Source organism: Megascapheus bottae, chromosome 1 (assembly GCF_031878675.1).
Source record: "Megascapheus bottae isolate mThoBot1 chromosome 1, mThoBot2.hap1, whole genome shotgun sequence".
In the NCBI taxonomy this organism is placed as follows: Eukaryota; Metazoa; Chordata; class Mammalia; order Rodentia; family Geomyidae; genus Megascapheus; species Megascapheus bottae.
In genome coordinates this window covers 27,481,108-27,493,499 of record NC_143509.1, presented here as the reverse complement: position 1 = coordinate 27,493,499, position 12,392 = coordinate 27,481,108, and the positions used below count along the sequence as shown (strand labels likewise).

Below are 12,392 nucleotides of genomic sequence, written 5' to 3'. Positions count from 1 at the left end.
TCTATCCACAGTGCTGTGCAGCCTGTACCCTTGTCTACATTTAGAACACTATTGTCTTTCTCAAAAGAAACCTCTCACGTCTTAGCTGTTACATCTCAATCTTGCATCGTCTCCTAGGCCCTGAACCCAGGAGTTCACTTCCTGTCACTGATTTCTCCTAGACATTTCCATCATGTGGGTCCCATTCTCTCAGCAAGTATGGTGGCCTCAGGGTTCCCCCACACGGTGACACACTGGAATCGTGTCTTGTTCATAGCATCATGATATTCCATTATGTGAAGCATACTTATCCATTTATACATTTAGATTAGCTTCACCTTGGGGCTTGCACACATAATTTTGCTGTGAACATTTGGGTAGAAGATTTTATTTTGGGCTTTCTCCATCTTTTTCTTTTAAAAATCATTCTGTCAGGGTGAGAGATTGGCCTAGTGGTAGATGCTTGCCTAGAATGCACAGGGACCCTGATTCAATTCCTTGGTACCACATACATGGAACAAGGGCAGAAGTGATGCTCTGGCTCAAGTGGTAGAGCTCTAGCCTTGAGAAAACCCCAAGGAAAGTGCTCAGGCCCTGAGTTTAAGCCCAGGATTGGACAAAAATAAAATCATTCTGCCTTCTTTCTCTGTGTTTCATCTCTCTTGTCTCCTCCTGTCTCTGCTGTCCCTTTGTCTCTGGGACTCATCTTCCTGTCCCGCTCTCTCCCTCTGCACAGCACTTCATGAAGCCCCTCCAGCGCTTTCTCAAACCTCAGGACATGGAGATCATCTTTGTGAACATGGAGGTGAGCCAGCTGGTCCCCCCAGCACTGTGGGGGGTCCTTATCACCTCAGAGCTGAGTCATGGGGGCTCCTGGCCCAACCCCCGGAGCTCAGCGGTGTCTCCCCCTCCGTCTCTGTAAGCAGGAATTGCTTCATGTACACACTCACTTCCTGAAGGAGATGAACGAGATGCTGGCCACCTCAGGAGCGCCCACCTTGTACCAAGTTTTCATCAAATATAAGGAGAGGTGAGGCCCGGCCAGCCAGTCAGGTCCCTGGGTGGGGGTAGCCTGCATGGGCTGGATGTTTGGGAGACCACACTGTCGGAGATCCTTGTTCAATTCCTACCTCTGCTGTGTGGCACTGGGAAACCACGTAACCTCTCTGTGCTTCTACTCCCAATCTGGAATTCAGTGTTCACAGTGAGGGTTGAATAAATGGATGCATATGGAGTCTAGCCTGACACACAGTGGGTGCTTAATAAGTGTTGACTGTGTAAACATTGGAGGGGGGGAAACTGCTGATTGGAAAGCTTCTTGAGCATGAGCTCATTTAATGAGTGGATTCTGCTGCCATATTTTACTGACAAGGGAGACTGAGGCCCAGCAAGTCATCAAGCTGGAGAGAACCAGGCCAGGACTGATGCCTGGAACTGCCTGACCCTTCCCCTCTCTCTACAGGTTCCTTGTCTATGGCCGCTACTGCAGCCAGGTGGAGTCAGCCAGCAAACACCTGGAGCAGGTGACCGCAGCCAGGGAGGACGTGCAGATGAAGCTGGAGGTGAGGGCTGGCCTCCAGGGGAGGGGGGAGGGGGTCTGTTTCTTTCTGCTTCTAGGGCCCTGGAGGCTGCAGGAAGGAGATGGGTTTGCTTCCGGGTGAGGTGGAGGTGGTGGTGGTAACTTACCAGCCAAGTGGAGTGACGGGACAGGAACGGAGCACTGAATGCTGAGCCCTAACCTCAGGCCAGCATCTCCACATGGAGCCCAATTCTGACCCCAGATGGAATCCCAGCCTCTGGGCTGAGCTCCAAGTTTACAGAGTCCCTGAGGCTAGACAAACTCAGATTCCAGGCTGGGTTCCCTCCCCTCCGAACTGAACCCCAACTTGGATCTATGAGTCCAGTGGAAATAGGCAGAGGCAGTGAAAAATGACAGGGTCATTTCCTCCCTTCCTCTCTTCCTCCTTTCCTCCCTCCCTCTTTTTCTTTCTACACCTGCTCTCCACAGGTGGTCCAGGTTAGCCTTGAACCCATGATCTTTTCACCTCCACCTCCCAAGTGCTGAGATTACAGGCATGTAACACCATGTACAAATCCAATGAATGCTACACTACCTCCTTGCCCCCGCCCCTGCACCCTTCTTTTCTTGTCTCCTTGTGGGGAGTTAGGATGACTAGAGAAGAGCCCTGGACACTTTGGTTAAACTCTGCTCTCCTCTGCTCCAGCCTCACCCTGGCCACCCGCCTGCACCCAGTCCTGGCACCATGGTGTCTTTCTTATCTGCAGGAATGTTCTCAGCGTGCCAACAATGGTCGCTTCACCCTGCGGGATCTGCTGATGGTGCCAATGCAGCGAGTGCTCAAATACCACCTCCTTCTGCAGGTGTGGGCACAGGGGCCGTCAGGCCTCACCAGGGTGGCCTGGGGTTGGCTTGGGGCTCTGCATTGGGGACAGTACTGAGGGCCCAGCCTCCTCAGAGGGCAGGGCTGAAGGAGGACCTGGTGGGCGGGCAGGTGATGCCTGGTACCTCTGATTCTCCAAGGAGCTGGTGAAGCACACCCAGGACCCCACGGAAAAGGACAACCTACGGCTGGCCCTGGATGCCATGAGGGTGAGTGGGTCACCTGTGGCCGCCTCCTGGGTTCTGTGTATGCGCACGCTCACAAGTGCCAGGTTCACCCTGCCCCACCCTCCCGTCCCCACCCTCAGGACCTGGCACAGTGTGTGAATGAAGTCAAGAGGGACAATGAGACCCTGCGGCAGATCACCAACTTCCAGCTGTCCATTGAGAACCTGGTGAGGGCTGGGGCCTGTGGGGCGGGGTCACCGTGTGGGGGGCATGGCTGGGCCTCTTCCAGGCAGCCCCTGGTCAGACCTCTCGGCCTCCCCCCTAGGACCAGTCCCTGGCTAACTACGGCCGGCCCAAGATTGATGGGGAGCTCAAGATCACCTCGGTGGAAAGGCGCTCCAAGACGGACAGGTGCGTTCTGTCTGGGATGGAGGCTGGGTGGGGCCTGGTTTGTAGGAAAGTGGGCGGGGCTAATGTAGATCACAGGAGGAGCCTGGGCAGAGGCAGGGGTAAGTGGGCGGAGCCAACATTGGCTGGAGGAGGAGGAGCCTGGGTGGTCCAAGAAAAGTGGGCGGAGCCAGGGTAGACTAGAGGAGGAGCCTGGGTGGAGCCAGGGTCCAAGAAAAGTGGGCGGGGCCAGTGTAGACTAGAGGAGGAGCCTGGTTGGAGATAAGGCTAAGGAAAGTGGGCGGAGCCAGTGTAGATTAGAGGAGGAGCCTGGGTGGTCCAAGAAAAGTGGGCGGAGCCAGGGTAGACTAGAGGAGGAGCCTGGGTGGAGCCAGGGTCCAAGAAAAGTGGGCGGGGCCAGTGTAGACTAGAGGAGGAGCCTGGTTGGAGATAAGGCTAAGGAAAGTGGGCGGAGCCAGTGTAGATTAGAGGAGGAGCCTGGGTGGAGGTAAGGCTAAGAAAAGTGGGCAGAGCCAGGGTAGACTAGAGGAGGAGCCTGGGTGGAGCCAGGGTCCAAGAAAAGTGGGAACTTGAGTGGAGCTTGGTTGTTAGACTAATGGGTGGAGCCAGCGTTGATTGGAGGAGGAGCCTGGGCGGAGCCAGCACAGATTGGAGGAGGGGCCTGCGTGGAGCCAAGTTCTTCAGCCTTGTGTGCTGAGTACTCATGGATTTGCGGAGGATCCCTGGTGGGTAGCGAGCAGGCGGGAGTCATTTCTGGATCAAAGGGTGTGTGTGGGGGGAAGTCGTAGGACCCGGAAGTGTCTCATCCGGGTATCGAGGCCCACGTGGATTGGGTGGGTGAGGTCAGGACAGGCAGGTGCACAGGGCCCGGTTGGGGGAGGAGGAGGAAGGGGGAGGGCCGTGGAGTGGGCAGTGGGCTGGAGGGCAGAGCCGGTGGGAGGAGCCAGGCGGGAACACCTGAGCCCGGGGTTTGCAGGTATGCCTTCCTGCTGGACAAAGCTCTGCTCCTTTGCAAACGCCGCGGGGACTCCTATGACCTCAAGGCCTCCCTGAACCTGTACAGCTTCCAGGTTCGGGATGACTCCTCTGCCGAGAGAGACAACAAAAAGGTGTGGGGGGGGGGGGCGCCCCATGAGCTGTAATGGGGAGGGGCGGAGAGGGCAGGGAGGGCCTGGGAAGATACTTGTGAGTGTGCAAACACAAAACAAAACAAAAAACTGTGTTCCTGAATACAAGGTGCTCCACAGATCTCTGAGCCCTGGGTTTAAACGACAGCCAGGCAGATAACGGCCCCTTCTCGTGTGGTATTGGTTTTTGGAGGGCCTGGAGCCAAGCAGTGACACCATGTACACAGGAAGGGTGGACAGGGACCCAGTGAGGGTGGAGGGGATGCTGAGATGGGTACCACTGCTCAGGGCCTCCTCTGTGGAGATCTGCTTTGATCTTGTGAGGGGCAAGACATGGGAACGGTTCTGGTCCTTTGATTTCTATAGGAGGGGGAAAAGGGCCTTTAGAGTGGTAGACGTGACCTCGACAGGGATGGGAGACTTTAGCCTGAGCTCTGCTCTCCCCCGCCTTCCCTCCTCTGCCCCCTCCACCCCAGTGGACGCACATGTTTTTTCTGATCGAGGACCAAGGTGCTCAGGGCTACGAGCTATTCTTCAAGACTCGGGAACTGAAGAAGAAGTGGCTGGAGCAGTTTGAGATGGCCATGTGCGTCACCCCATCCCCCCCAACTCTCCCCCTTCTCCCATTCTCTCTCCATCATTGGCTTCTAATTCTTGCTCTGCTTTGCTCAGAATTTTAGGTCTTACATACCAAAGGTGCACACTCAGAGTGTGCATAAGACAGCTACCAGCCTTAGCGGGGTTTGAACTCAGGACACGAGCACTGTCGCTTTGTTTTTTCTGCTCTACCATTTGAGCCAGCTCCACTTCTGCCCCCCCCCACTATTTTTTTTCTGATTCAATGGAGATGAGACTCTCAGATTTGTCTGCCCAGGTTGGTCTTGAACCTGATCCTCAGATCTCCGCTGGTGTCTGGTTCCTTCTCTTCTTTTCTCTTTCTTTTTCTTTTGTGCCAGTCTAGAGGCTTGAACTCAGGGCCTGAGCACTGTCTCTGAGCTTTTTTGCTTAAGGCTAGCTATCTACCACGTGAGCCCCAGCTCCACTTCTGACTTTCTTGGGATTAGTTGGAAATAAGACTCTCACAGACTTTCCTGCCCAGGCTGACTGAAAGGAGTAGTTAAGATTGCAGCTGTGAGCCACCAAGTGCCTGGCTTCCTCCATCTTTATTTTTTTTTTCTCCTTCATTTTTTTCCTTCTCTTCCTCCTTCTCCTCCTCTTCCTCTTTCTATTCTTCTTCCAACTCCTCCTCTACCTGTTCTTCCTCCTACTCCAGGCATAATTTATACACACGCAGCAACCCTCCCCCAAAACATTACACAATGTACAATTCCACCACAATAAATTCACATGATATACCCGTCACCTCTCAGCTCCAAAACCTTCTTGTCACCCCCAAAAGAAGATCCCATATTCAGTACAGGGCCACGCTCCTTCCTTCCCGTCCCTCTCCCAGCTTCCTCTCTCTGACGTTGCCTAAGCGCAGCTCCATCTCCAGCAGCAAGGCTGGGGTGTGTGTGTGGGGACCCTGTGTGTGGCGGGGTGGGGGGGCAGCACCCCATGCCATGCTCTGCAGCCATGGGAGGGGACAGAGCTGAGAATCACGGCGTTGCATTTCCTTCCCCAGCTCTAACATCTACCCGGAGAACGCCACCGCCAATGGACACGATTTCCAGATGTTTTCCTTCGAGGAGACCACCTCTTGCAAGGCCTGCCAGATGCTACTGAGGTCTGTGTGTGCATGTGGGGGGTGGAGCGGGATCCTGTAGGGGGGAGGGGGGCCTCCTTCCTAGAGACACCCCTCTGGCCCATGCTTTACTCTGAGAGACAGGAGCCTGGTCCCAGCCTCCCGTGGGTGGGGGTGTGTGGCCATGCAGGCCCCTGACTGTTCTTCGTGTTCCCTAATATTTCAGGGGTACCTTCTATCAGGGCTACCGCTGTCACCGGTGCAGGGCTCCTGCACACAAGGAATGTCTGGGGCGGGTCCCTCCGTGTGGCCGTGCTGGGCAAGGTAAGGCGCAGGGAGCAAGGCAGGGGGTGGGGGTGGGGAAGACCCCCACCTAAGCCATCTTCTCCTTTCCCTTCTCCGCAGATTTTGCTGGAACAATGAAGAAAGTAAGAGCCTGGGTGCTTCCTTTGCTCTGTGGGAGGTGCTGGGTGAACCCCAGAGGTGCCAGCCAGGGGGCAGTGAGCCTTACTGGGTGGGGAGGGTCAGTGCCAGGTTGAGGCCCCCCCCCAAAGCATGGGTGTCTAGTGCACATGTGCACTGCCTCCATTTCAGCCCCTCTCCCCCCTCTCCCCCAGGACAAGCCACACCGCAGGGCGCAGGATAAGAAGAAGAGTGAGCTGGGTGAGTGTGCTGGCAGGGAGAGGACCTGGGGTTCCTGGCCTACTGCTCCAGATCCCAAAGGGGTTTTAAAAATAAGTGACTCACACCTGTAATCCTGGATACTCAGGAAACGCAGATCTAGAGAGGGTCACGGTTCAAAGCCAGTGTGGGCCAGAAAGTCTGTGAGACTCTTTATCTCTAATCACACATGCAAACAAACAAACCCAGAAGTGGAGCTGTGGTTCAAGTGGTAGAGCGCCAGCCTTGAGAACAAAAGCTCAGGGACAGTGTCCAGGCCCTGAGTTCAAGCCCCAGGATTGGCATGTGGTGTGGTGTGTGTGCATGCATGTGCCTGTGTGTGAAAGAGAGGGGGGGGAGAGAGACAGAGAGAGAAAGAAAAATAATCAGACCAATACAGGTGTGCTTTGTACTCCTTGAGAGAGACAGACAGACAGACGCTACTTTCAAATTGTCTTGCTAGTTTTGGGAGACGTACAGGATGTTTGGAGCATAAAACCAAGAAGAAGATGGATGACATCGGAGTATTTGGGGCAGGCTTCCCAGAGGGAGGAGATATTTTAGTAGGGATTGATAAGGTTCTTTATCAATCTTCTACTGCCTCACACGGACTACATTTCTGCTGCTTGGCGGTCACCCCTGGCCAGTGGCTGCTGTTGAACAGAACGAATTTGCAAGTCTGATCACCAGAAAGTTCTAGCAGCTAGTAGCTCTCATTCCGACTCCCACAGTAGACCACCATCTAACTTGCTGTAAATCAAACTTCCTAGATATCACACCATACACACCATGTTTCTTTTCCTCAACCTAATGGCAGTGGAACTTGTCAGCGAGCTCGCTCGTTTCTACTGGAGTGAAATTTCTGGGCTCTGGCTGAATGTGTGATGAGCTTTAGTAAAAACCAGCCAAGAAGAGTTCCGGTTGCTCCTTGTCCTCATCAACACTTGATATCGTCGGTGGGGTTTTAGCTTCTCCTGCTGGACTTGCAAGTCCTTGACTTCCGGCCACCCTCCCTCCCTCCCTCCCTCCCCTCCCCTCCCCTCCTTATCCCACAGGTCTGCCTAAGATGGAAGTGTTCCAGAACTACTACGGCTTTCCTCCGCCCCCCGTGGCCTTTGGGCCTTTTTTACGGCTTAACCTTGGTGATATCGTGGAGCTCACCAAAGCTGAGGCAGAACAGAACTGGTGGGAGGTGCGGCGGCGGGACTGGGGCGACTGGCACCACTGACTGGCAGGGGTGGGGTGCGGGAGGCCCAGACTTCAGTGGAGGTGCCTGGGAGGAGGTGGGGGAGGCGCCTGCGGGGCGGGGGGCCTGGCAGGGCTCTGGGCCATCCACTGTGATGTAGAGAGACAGAGGGAGGGAGAGACAGACAGACAGACAGACAGACAGACAGACAGGGAGGAAAAGAGCAGAGAGGGAGGGGAAAGTGCGGGTGGGCCCTGCAACATTCATCTAAGTCTGTCTCCTCCGGACTTCAGGGCAGGAACACCGCCAGCAATGAAGTGGGCTGGTTTCCCTGTGACAGGGTCAAACCCTATGTGCACGTGAGTGTGGGGGAGTGGGCTATCCTAGGGGCCCCCCGGGGGGGGGGTAGGCAGGCTGAGCCCTGGGCCATGAGCAGAGCCATGCTTCCCTCCCGCCCCCCTCCCCAGTCCCCCACTGCTGTCCACCCTGCAGCCAGGGCCTCCCTCTCCCCTTGTGTTCCTAGGGGCCTCCTCAGGACCTGACAGTGTATCTCTGGTGAGTAGAACTTGTCCCTCTTCCCCTCCCTCCTCCTCTCCCTCGTCCCCTCTCAAGGGGCTCTGGACAGCTCAGGTTGATCAAAACCCCTCAGTCCTCTTGCCTCTGTCTTCCCAGCACTGGAATTACAGGCGTGTCCTGCCATGTCCAGTTTCTTCCCTTGCTTTCAACTAAGGGTTTCTGGGGTGGAGGACTACACTGGATGTGGGAGGAGCCTCCAGATCGAATTCTCTTTTCCTTTTCCTCCTCCCCTTCCCTTTCTACCCCCTTTTTCTCCCCCCCTATATATATATATATATTTTTTTTTTGCCAGTTCTAGGGCTTGAACTAGGTACTGTCCTTGGGCTTTCTCAAGGCTAGAACTCTACCACTTGAGCCATAGCACCACTTCTGGCTTTTTCTGTGTATGTGGTACCGAGGAATCGAACCCAGGGCTTCGTGCATGCTAGGCAAGCACTCTCTCACAAGACCACAATCCCAGCCCCTCCTCTCTATATTTAAATATACATTTGTATATTACATATAAGCATATCTTATACCTAATACATTGTATTATAATATTAATATATTCTAATATATTGTACAATACATCTGACTTGATTATTATACAGTATATGTTAGCAATAATCACCTGCGTATCAGCTTTTATATATAACCACATACAGACTCGCACATAAAGGAATATTTACGTCACAAATGCAGTTGTTTGTCAGTATTCCCTATACACTCACCAGAGGGCACCTTCCACCTTCTTCCCATGCGTATCATCCATCTCTCCTCAGTCCCAGCTGAAGTCCACTCCTTGTCTGCAGTCTCTATTCTCCACCCAGAATCACACCATAGGCCTTCCATGTCTGCTGTCTTCACTGAGCCAGGCCCCTAGACCCCTCTATGCCAGGCGTGGTCGTGATCTCACACCTTCCATGGCTGAGTTTTCTTTTTCTTGGGACTGCCTGTCTGCTTGCCTGCCTGCCTTCCTTCCTTCCTTGTTTGTTTCCTTCCTTGCTTGTTTCCTTCCTTCCTTCCTTCCTTCCTTCTTTCCTTCCTTCCTTCCTTCCTTCCTCCCTTCCTCCCTCCCTCCCTCCCTCCCTCCCTTCCTTCCTTCCTTCTTTCTTCCATTTGTTCTTTTTCTTTCTTTTTCTTTTTGTTGGTTCTTGGGTTTGAACTCTGGGCACCGTCCCTGAGCTCTTCAGCTCAAGGCTACCACCCTACCCCTTGAACCACAGCACCACTTCCGGTTTTCTGGTGGTTAATTGGAGACTAGAGTCTCAGGGACTTTAGTTCCTAGGCTGGCTTTGAACCATGATCCTCGTATCTCAGCCTCCGGAGTAGCTAGGAATACAGGTGTGAACCACTGTGCCTGGCTCTTTGTTCTTTCTTTTGTTCTCTTTCTTCTCTCCCTCCTCCCCCCTTTCTATCTATCTATCTATCTATCTATCTATCTATCTTTCTGTGCTTGTCCTGGGGATCGAAATCAAGGCCTGGGCGCTGTCCCTGAGCTCTTCCACTCAAGGCTGATGCTCTACCACTTGAGCCACAGCACCACCTCCAGCTATTTTGGTGCTTAACTGGTGCTGGGAGTCCCGTGGACTCTCCTTCCCTGGCTGGCTTTGAACCGTGACCCTCACATCCCAGCCTCCTGAGAAGGTGGATTACAGGTGTGAACATGAGTGCCTCCTCTTTCTTCTTTCTTTTCCTTGATGGCTGGGTTTTTAGCTCCCTGGGCTGCCTGGCCCCTCTTTGGGGGGGCTCCTTTCGTCCCCTACGCTGGCCGTCACGGTGGGCTATCTCACAGGTATGCTGGGCCCATGGAGCGCGCAGGCGCCGAGGGCGTCCTTGCCAGGCGCTCCGACGGAACCTACCTGGTGCGGCAGAGGGTAAAGGACACAACCGAGTTCGCCATCAGCATCAAGTGAGCTCCCTCCCACCGTGTCTTCCTCCCTGTATCCCCCCCACCCAGCAAAGGGGGCCCAGAGCAGCTGCCCCCTCCCTGGGATGAGCTGGCAGACAAGGCCAGGCTCTTTAACCCTCCTTGTTAACTTTTATCTTATTGTGACAGTCCCAGGGTTTGAACGCAGGGCCTAGGCGCCATTTCTGAGCTTTTCCACTCAGGCTTGGCGCTCTACCACTTGAGCCACAGCTCCACTTTTGGCTGTGTGTGTGTGTGTGTGTGTGTGTGTGTGTGTGTGTGTGTGTGTGAAGTCGTTGGAGATTAGAGTCTCATGGACTTTCTGCCTGAGCTGGCTTCAAACCATGATCCTCAGACCTCAGCCCCCTCAGTAGTGGGGATGCCAGGCGTGAGCTCTGGCACCTGGCCGAATGCCCTGCCCTTTAGGTCCCTGCCATCCGAGTGGGGCAGTGGCATCTCCACCCAGCTCTTCGAGGACATGGCTTCTTTCCCTAACTTCTCACCCAGCTGGCAGGCAGGGAGCGGGGTGGGGGGGGTGAGCCTAGCTGAGAGGAGGCTGGTTTAGGGGAGTCTGGGAGGCCTCAGGGGAGGGCAGGCTCTGGGACAGTTCCAGGATCAGGGGTGTGAGGGTCACCCCTTTCCTGAGGGAACCCGGATTTGCTATTCCAAGGCTGGGAATTGGCCCTGGGCGAGCCGAGGCTGGTCCCAGCCTTGGGGTACGCTGTGCGACACCCCCTCTCCCCCTGGGTCAGGTACAATGTGGAGGTCAAGCATATTAAAATCATGACGTCAGAAGGACTTTACAGAATCACTGAGAAGAAGGCTTTCCGAGGGGTTCCGGTAAGGCACCCCCCAACCCCAGCTGGCACTGTCCACAAGCAGAGCAGCTCTTCCTGGGACGGCCTGAGCAGCTAGCTGTGTGCTTCCTCTCTCTCTCTCTCTCTCTCTCTCTCTCTCTCTCTCTCTCTCTCTCTCTCTCTCTCTCTCTGTCTCCCTCTCTTTTTTCAGTAGTACTGGCTTTGAACTTAGGACCTCACACTTGTTGGGCAGGTGCTCATATCCCCAAGCCCATTTTGCTCTGATTATTTCTTTCAAATAAGGACTCACTTTTTATTTCATTTTATTTTTTGCCTGGAGCAGCCTGGATCTTGATTCCCCCTATTTATATTTTCTTTTTTGGTTGGTTGTGGGGCTTGAACTGTGGGCCTAGGTGTTGTCCTGAGCTCTTCAGATCAAGGCTAGCGCTCTACCCCTTGAGCCACAGCGCCACTTCTGGTTTTCTGGCGGTTAATTGGAGATAAGAGGCTCAAGGACTTTCGTGCCTAGGCTGGCTTTGAACTATGATCCTCAGATCTCAACCTCCTGAGTAGCTAGGAATACAGGCATGAGCCACTGTGCCTGGCTTTCTATTTATATTTTCTAATGACATTACTCCTCCTTCTCCTCCTTCTCCTCCCCCTCCCCTTCCTCCGCTTCTCAGAATATTTTGTTCTATGCAACCACCCACAGTTTTCTCGTTGTTAGAGCCAGCCTGACCACTGCTGGAAGGAAATACCCATGGGGGCAGGGTGGGATTTGAACTCAGACTTCAGGGGTCATCCCGGAGGCCGTTTTGCAAATGTCCCAGTCCTTCATCTCTCCTGGCACTGCCCCATGAGCCCTGTCCAGCTGAGGGGCAGGGACCATGGCCCCCGTGTGACTCAATGTCTCTGGAGTGGGCAAATTGTGAACACATTCGCCACTTGGGATTCTTTTTTTTTCATGTGTCTGTTCAGTCATGGGGCTTGAACTCAGGGCCTGGGCATGGTCCCTGAGCTAGAGGAGCATTCAAGGAATTGCTCGGAATGTTGGGGGGTGCAGGGGTGGGGGGGGAGCATGGCCACCTCAGTGCTGCCCCCCTGTGGTCAGTCACACGGCCTCCTTTGCAGGAACTGGTGGAATTCTACCAGCAGAATTCCCTCAAGGACTGCTTCAAGGCGCTCGACGTCAGTTTGCAGTTCCCCTACAAGGAGCCCGAGAGGAGGGTCATCAGCAAGACCCCGGGTAGGGCCAGGCTAGGGCGGGCTCTGCCTGCATGGCGCCTCCCCACGGCGGTATGGGGGGCGGAGAAGGTTCTGGGGTGGGAGTGGGGGGGGTGTGCCTGCCTCTTGGTGCTTGCTTGAATGGAAGATGCGGCAGGGGTCCCTCTGCTATTAGATCTTTTTGGGTGATGGTTGTGGGACTTGAACTTGGAGCCAGCGCGCTGCCCCTGAGCTCTTTTGCTCAAGGCTAATGCTCTATCACTCCGAGCCACAGCTCTACTTCCGGTTTCCTGG

The 12,392-nt window shown here is 54.5% G+C and overlaps 1 protein-coding gene across 1 annotated transcript in view; it reads left to right on the top strand.

Annotated features, from left to right (window-relative positions):
* Vav1 (vav guanine nucleotide exchange factor 1) overlaps nt 1-12,392 on the top strand; it is a 31,190-nt gene that overhangs the window by 16,282 nt on the left and 2,516 nt on the right. Inside the window, exons 7-25 of the mRNA XM_090339907.1 lie at nt 716-784; nt 906-1,009; nt 1,442-1,541; nt 2,266-2,361; nt 2,522-2,590; nt 2,689-2,775; nt 2,874-2,959; nt 3,933-4,065; nt 4,560-4,669; nt 5,708-5,809; nt 5,994-6,091; nt 6,173-6,195; nt 6,385-6,430; nt 7,483-7,619; nt 7,907-7,972; nt 8,137-8,168; nt 9,964-10,080; nt 10,830-10,917; nt 12,006-12,120. Coding sequence (XP_090196033.1) covers nt 716-784; nt 906-1,009; nt 1,442-1,541; nt 2,266-2,361; nt 2,522-2,590; nt 2,689-2,775; nt 2,874-2,959; nt 3,933-4,065; nt 4,560-4,669; nt 5,708-5,809; nt 5,994-6,091; nt 6,173-6,195; nt 6,385-6,430; nt 7,483-7,619; nt 7,907-7,972; nt 8,137-8,168; nt 9,964-10,080; nt 10,830-10,917; nt 12,006-12,120 — 1,678 coding nt within the window. The remainder of the gene's footprint in view (nt 1-715; nt 785-905; nt 1,010-1,441; nt 1,542-2,265; nt 2,362-2,521; nt 2,591-2,688; nt 2,776-2,873; nt 2,960-3,932; nt 4,066-4,559; nt 4,670-5,707; nt 5,810-5,993; nt 6,092-6,172; nt 6,196-6,384; nt 6,431-7,482; nt 7,620-7,906; nt 7,973-8,136; nt 8,169-9,963; nt 10,081-10,829; nt 10,918-12,005; nt 12,121-12,392) is intronic.